We start from the raw sequence: 7,140 nt of genomic DNA, 5'->3' as shown, positions 1-7,140 counted from the left end.
GCCTCAAAGCCAACGCTGATTGGACGTTCGTTTCGTGAACGGCTCCAAATTTTCTTTAACGGAGAGTAGCCAGACTGATCTGCGAGTGAAACCTTGAAAGCTCGCGAGATCAGGATGGTCTCACGAGGCTACTATTGCACTACTCTAGAAACAAAAAGTACTTCTCTTCCACATTAGAGAGTGTGGTTTTGGATAGCATTCTTAAATGATCAAGTAGTAGTAAAAAAAACAAAACTCAGCATTATAATGCAAGTATAGCAACTAGATTACTTTGTTAAGGAAAGAATAATGCCAATACTAATGTTATCATGTTATTATCTGATGCCCTCACTCTCAAAAATGGTCATGCCCATTTACTCCAAAGACAGGAAAATCTTCAACATTACTAGATTGTACAGTTGTGGACATCAAGTTATGCAGAATATCTTTAAAAAGGAAAATATTTTCATGACCTTCTTTTATAAGATAGGAAAGTACATCAGAAAGGACACAGAAATTTTCTGCAAGGACACAGAAGAATTGTCTCCTTTCTATCTCCTCTTTCCTTCATCTTTTCTCTTGTTTTTCTTTTTCTTCTTTGGTTTTTCCTCTTCTGTTCTATTTACTGTAAATTGCAGTCTCCATATAAGCTGTATAACTCCCTGCTAAATTATAACAAAGCAATTTCTATGCATGAAACAAGTAAAACATTATGGCAATTGCCATACTGCTACTGTACACTTGTAAAAGTAAAATCTGTTGGGTTCTTTTTGGCATCAAGACAACTATTCTTATTGCCACATTGCCAGACAGGACACTGTAAAAAAAAAGAAAAGAAAGGACACTGAAAAATAAAATAAATGAGAAAAGATATTGAAGGACTTCCACTACTACCAAGTCAATTACTTTGTAGTCTGTATAATTTGTTCTTATTTATATGGTCAGTACATTTCTGCAGTGCAAGTGCAATAATTCAAGTCAACTAGTGTGTAATCTTTACTTAGCTCTCCACTGTGCAGATATTTTTATATCTAAATGAAACATATTCCAGGACATTACTTTTTTATGCTCTTTTGTATTATATAAACTCTTTTTATATTGTGTGTTGTATTTTTATCTTTAATGGCATCTTGCTTTAACTCTGCCCTTTGTACTCTACATAAGCTACTGAAACCAGAATTTCCCTGAAGGGGTAATCAAAAGGGATAAAAAATTGAGTCTAAAGGCTGATTTATACTCAGAAACCAGGTTGTCTGCTTGTGTGTGGCAGTAAACGCAAATGTGCCCCCACTCCCTGCGCAGACACTCTGATGCACCTCTCCAAAATTGTAGGTGACTGCAGACAGACAGGAAGCCTCTGATTGGTTAAATCTACATCCGCTCTACACTATGCGTATTTCCTGTTTGGTACCTTACCGGCCTGTTTAGCCTCTTTTTGGCCCTCATATCCCTCTGTTGTCGCACAAACTTGCCCCCACTTCCTCACCGCTTCGTGATTGTCCGTCTTGCGTTGCGGTGTGGGATAACAAAGCGCAAACGACGCTTCAATATTGGGCATGAATCAAAAATATCTGCGACAAGCTTACTGCGACACACTGCTGCGGGAGGATAACCAGTCCTTTAGTCTAAGTCTATGGAGTGGAAAAATTGGTAAAATTAGGTATTTAAGTCAGAAACTATGAGAGCATCAATACATAAAACATTTTTTCTTAATTATTTGTTTAGTACAATTGCAATCTAAACACTAAACCAAAATCTCAGACTGATACGATTTTGGAGAACATCTTCCCTAAAGTATTATGCAGATTAAAAGAGTCAGGCTTTTGTAGTGAATTTCAGCCCACTCATATAGCTGAAGAAATAAGCAAGGAAAGGCAGCATGCAACTTCCACATGCACAGCTCGTCCCAACCAAACATTTTGAGTTCTTTTTATTTCTCTTGGATAGAGGCTTGAAAAACTAAACATACAGTCATCAGCATTGGGTTTGTTTAATGGATTGATGTTTTTTCCAACATACCAATGTAAATCTAACTGCAAAGCAATACTGACTGAGAATCCATCCAGAATTTGAAAGAATGCAACCTTGAAAGGAATCCATGTGGAGAAAAAAAATTGTCCATTTGGGATCAAACTGAGTGGGATTCAAAACCAAGAAAAGGTACTTAGTCTTGTCAAAGGATTCTAACACTGTAAATATGCATGGACATGAATCTAATCTAAAAAGGATTCCTTTCCATAAAAGTCCTGAAAACAAAAGGGATCAGCCCCAAGATTTCTTACGTGTAGATTTTCACCAACAAACCTTAATAGGTAATTTTCTAAGAAAATGAAAAATGGCAAACTTTCAAAACGTATCAGGTCGCACCACCTTGTATTACCCTAATTATTAAATGTCACATAGAGTTGAGCCTATAGTCCAAACCATTTTATTTTTGTCTTTTCTATTTTTTGTTTTAGCTTTTCGTAAACTGAAAATAGATTTTCTGTCTTTGACATTCTTTTAATAAGAGTTTTTTTTTTTTTTACTACTCTTCTGTAGAGGCCTAATTTGTACAATGGGGTTACAGCACCTCAATAGTTATCCTGGACTTTATATGGACAGTTTTCTCGATGCTTTATTTGCCTGAGCGATGGATTTTAATAGAGGCATCAAAGTAAAGGAAGATGGATAAATGTCAAAAAGTATGCATTTAACCTTTTTCATCCACTTTACAATGACATTCTAGTTTGTGTTGGTTCATCCTATGTGAACAGGTTCAAGGAATGTGAACACTCACTCATGGTAGAAATATTGTTTTTTTTTTTACACTAAAAGTACAAACCAAAAAAGTTTTCTTTTTAATTTTTTATTCAACATAACTTTACATAATAGGTGGGTAGAATAGACAAAGTATTTGTAGAACTACTTTATAGTTTTTTACTCTAGAAAAAAAAAAGCACTTGTTAAAATGTGCAGAGTAACCATTGGCTCCCAACACCTAATTTAATGTTTAAAATGATATATAGATATTTGTAATCTGGTATTTTATGTTTAAAAAGAAAAGCGTTTAAAACCTATCTTTATAATAAGTCATGCATATATGTTAGGCAGGCTCAAGAACTTCCTGCAACAATATTTACTGTTTACTGTATAGTCACCTGATCCCATGTAGTTGAAGTTGCTCTTGGTGAGTAGATTAACCAGATCTTATACTCAAGTAGTAAAATAATCTTACATGAAAATTACTCAAGCAGAAAGAAAGAAATACAGTAATGTTTAACCACTCTGAAAATATATATTTTCTAAAAGTTACGCAATAAATGTAACTGAGTAGCAATAAATAGATTTCACCCATTTCTGCCTTGTAACCATTGGGACTTTTAGAACAATCATCAGCAAATTTTGTGCTGAAGAAGTTTGTTCCAATAAAGGTCCATTGCGCTTTTATTTAAGTACAATAAGGTTTATATTAGAAGGTGATGCAGTAATATTTTGTTATTGTACTTCTTCTAAACCAGAGAGTGTTTTTGGGGGGGAAATGTTAATGTTAAAAATCAAAGGGTCTTTCAAGCTTGCAACTGACTTAGAATGAAGGTTTACAAATTCTAGCCATTTTACATGTACAAATTTGTGAATATTTAAATTTCTATAGTAATAATTTATTATTTCAACCTAAATACAGATGTTATTACCCGCTGCAGACAAAGATATCTAAGTCTTTAGGTCCTTGGCTTCTGTCAGTATTTTAGGTCTGAAACACTTAGTTGCATAAATTGATTCATAGAGAAGCCTCCTGACAATTCAGAAACTGAGTGAATAATATGCAAATATTCACTCAATCAGGTGCACATCCTACCTGCCAAGCAGAGTCCAAAGATGGTCAGAAGAACCAGGATGTATAAGGACACAATTGCATATTTGATAGCTGACAGGGAGTTCAGGAGACTGCAATACTGGTCCTGCTTCCTGCGGCGCTTTCCAGACACTAATGAAAAGAAAAGATGGAAAAAAAAGTAATGCAGATTCCATAAACCAGCAAAACTACTGTTGGGTGATAACATCATACCAAAGTAAATATTTGTTTGTACAGTAAAGAGTTATTTTGTTGTTGCAGAAAACATGACTAAGAATTTCTAACAACACTTGTTGTTCCACTCACTGGTTTTCACAAACCTTAGACCAACTTCTTTGGAAAATTCTCTACATTACTCCACAATAATTCCAACAATTCTCATCATATTCTGCAACATGAATTGCACAGACTCACTGAGGATACAGTATATTACTGCAGCTCATGCAAGCATTTAACCATTCTCTGAGGGTCAAACGCAGGCTTAATAAACCTGACACGGGGTCTTTATGAATGATGAGAAGGCTGTTTTTGTGTCTCTGTGTTGGACAGCTTGGCAGAAAGCAGTGATGGTTTGTTAATGAAAATATTCCCCTCAGGTCAGGAAGAAGAATCAATTTTCAAACCTTCATCTGGAATCATATTCTTCATCAGTAAACAGAACAGGACTCAGATGTTACCTCTCTAAGGCTCTTTGAAATCAGGCACAGCACTGCGTATGTTTATCTGACTGATGCTAAATAAAATCATTGTTACTGGAACCATAGGATCTCAAATATCTCATTTAAAAGGAAGACACAAGTTTAAGGCAGTTTCTTAGCTGTTACAAAATTGGAAAACATAAGGGAAAATTATTACTGTAAATTCATGTGTCTAAATTGATCTGAACAAAGACTAGAAGTTGTTTCAAAGACAACAACCGTTTCTCTATTTCAAACGACACAGTAAAGCGTCAGAGTTTGAAATCACTTCTCATTTTTTGATAAATTATTTCACACAGACATATGCTCTTAGAACCCTACAAAGTGAGGAACCTTAGGATATGATCTTACACCCTGTTCTATTGTTACTTAATTCCTATTAGATCAAGAAAACAAATGTTTTCCTTCCGCTTCTCGATCTGATTGCCTACTCAAAAATTTTTTTTGCTTCAGTTGATTCACTGAAAAACGGTGTTCAGTACATATAAAATAATTCTGATGAGGCTCGTTTTAAAGCCTGATTTTGCTTTTACAAACAATTAATACTTTAAATCTGAATTAAACATATTTTAAGAAAGGATTCACTAAGTTGAAATTGCTGTATGGGGAGGATGTCTACTTATTGTGGGAGGAATGCAACAAATAAGCAATGTCTTTAAGTTATCAAGCTTAAATTATTGCTATTTTTTGCACATAGGCTTTAATATGTCTCTATTACTTTATTACTTTACCTACAAGTTCTCAGCTAATTGTCCTTGGACCAGATTTTGCCCATAACCTCATTTTGGTGAACGTGAGTCTGTTTGAAATGTGTTCTTTGGAACCATGCCTGTAATAACAGCCCAGTGTTTGCACAATGTACAAAGGCTTGAAGTCCTCAGTGCAGGTGTTTAAGGCTGGATCCATGACCTCAGGACCTTTGCCTATTTTCTTGTCAGGAAACACTGTCGATTAAAAGGACCACAAGATCTCACAAAAGTGCCCAAGGAGTGAATGAGTGCCTAAATGCTCTTTTGATTTTTTTTAGGGGCTCTTGCAAAGGGTTTCTTCAGACTTGGGGTGTTTTTTTTTGTTTTTTTTACAAATAGGACAGCTTAGCTTGTGCTGAGAAATAAAAACAATGAACTAATAAAGAACTAAAGAAAAGGCACAATAATTGGTATAGTCTCCTCACAATGAAGCAGTAAAGAAAAATCTCATAAACAGACATCCATGAAGCATCATGGTCATCTACAGTGTGTCTAGCTCTCAGCTATAGTAATAGCTAACTAAGAAACACCTTGATGGAGCTAAAATACTTTCTGATGTATGCTAAGAATTGTATTAACTTACCTAGCTACTTTTCTTGTTATTTTTTAAGGATTCAGAGCGGTTGATTAGGATCTTTTAAAACCTCACGTTTAACTAGTGTCTAACTCAACAAAGAAAACTGCAGACGAGTTAAATGACTGAAAAAAAACAAAACATTTTGGAATGTGTTCTAAAGAGGCCTCTGGAGGAAAAAATCGAGAGTCTGCATCATGATGAATATTACCTCCATTGGGATATCATACAACTATATATTCTGTCATCCTGCAAACACTTAGGATATTAGACTGTGTGTGAATTTCAAAAACAAACACCAATCTTGCAGCTAAGTCTCCTCACAGCATGTTTTCATTTGGACCGTGACGACCCACCAATGGATGCAGGTGGACTAGTGTTAATGTACGCACACATAAACTCCCCCTCCATGATGAAGAACACACACAGCTACAGAGTAAGAAAACACAGCTGGTTGGTATGTGTGTGTGTGTGTGTTAGTTACACGGCTGCAAAGTACAGTATAGAAATAATACACCATGCTGTCACCTTTATTTTAGACTGGCCTGCCCTAAAAACAGATTTTTAAAGGAAGAAATAATCCTGACCTCATGCAGCTAGATTGGAAAACAAGAGCAGCAGCCTCACAAGAAACTTAAGAACTCATGTGTGCTGCAAATGTTTTAATTTCTTGATTTGTGTCAGCTAGCAAAACACTTCAAGCTGACTTTGGGTCTAATTTCTATTGGGAAAAGGACATGAGCTCATGACACTCCCATTATTTGCTTAGGGTATACATTAAAATAATTTAAATAATATGTTTTTTAATGTTAATTACTTTCATTTTTAGCAGATTTTTTTTTTTTTGGCCAATACAACAAACAAATTTATTCGAACAAAAGTTGGATTTGTATTTAAATGTATATTTATTCAGGCAACACGTGTTTTGTTATAGCCCAAAAAAAAAGTCCCACCCTGATATTCATTTTATCACAATTATTGTGTTTCTGACAAACAAATCCAAATTTGGTTTATCAACAGCTGTTTGACACGATTTAAGTTACATTGTTACAATTTCAAGTAATTTTTACAAATAAATACAAAAAACTATCCACAACAACCTGGCAAAGTACAAAAGTAAACCACCATCCTTGGAGGCAGCAACCTCTTCAGTCACATCATTTCCATCTTAGAGAAATATTCTCTTAATGTATTGGAAAAATTGTTTTAAATTTTGAAACTTAGGAGGGTTTCTGTTTACCTTGAATTGTGTGTTTAGGGTTTATTTATCTATTTTTATCAATAGTTATTCTCTGCATAAACTAA

The 7,140-nt window shown here is 34.8% G+C and overlaps 1 protein-coding gene across 2 annotated transcripts in view; it reads right to left on the bottom strand.

The window, feature by feature from the left end:
• Window positions 1-7,140, bottom strand: part of scara5 (scavenger receptor class A member 5) — an 84,933-nt gene that overhangs the window by 68,686 nt on the left and 9,107 nt on the right. For both annotated transcript variants that reach the window (XM_015371769.1, XM_015371770.1), the window contains exon 3: window positions 3,818-3,946. In XM_015371769.1, coding sequence (XP_015227255.1) covers window positions 3,818-3,946 — 129 coding nt within the window. The remainder of the gene's footprint in view (window positions 1-3,817; window positions 3,947-7,140) is intronic.

The sequence above is a fragment of the Cyprinodon variegatus genome, unplaced genomic scaffold, assembly GCF_000732505.1.
Source record: "Cyprinodon variegatus isolate N-32 unplaced genomic scaffold, C_variegatus-1.0 Scaffold64, whole genome shotgun sequence".
Lineage (NCBI taxonomy): Eukaryota > Metazoa > Chordata > Actinopteri > Cyprinodontiformes > Cyprinodontidae > Cyprinodon > Cyprinodon variegatus.
The sequence above is the reverse complement of the archived record's forward strand: the minus strand, read 5'-3'. Positions and strand labels throughout refer to the sequence as shown.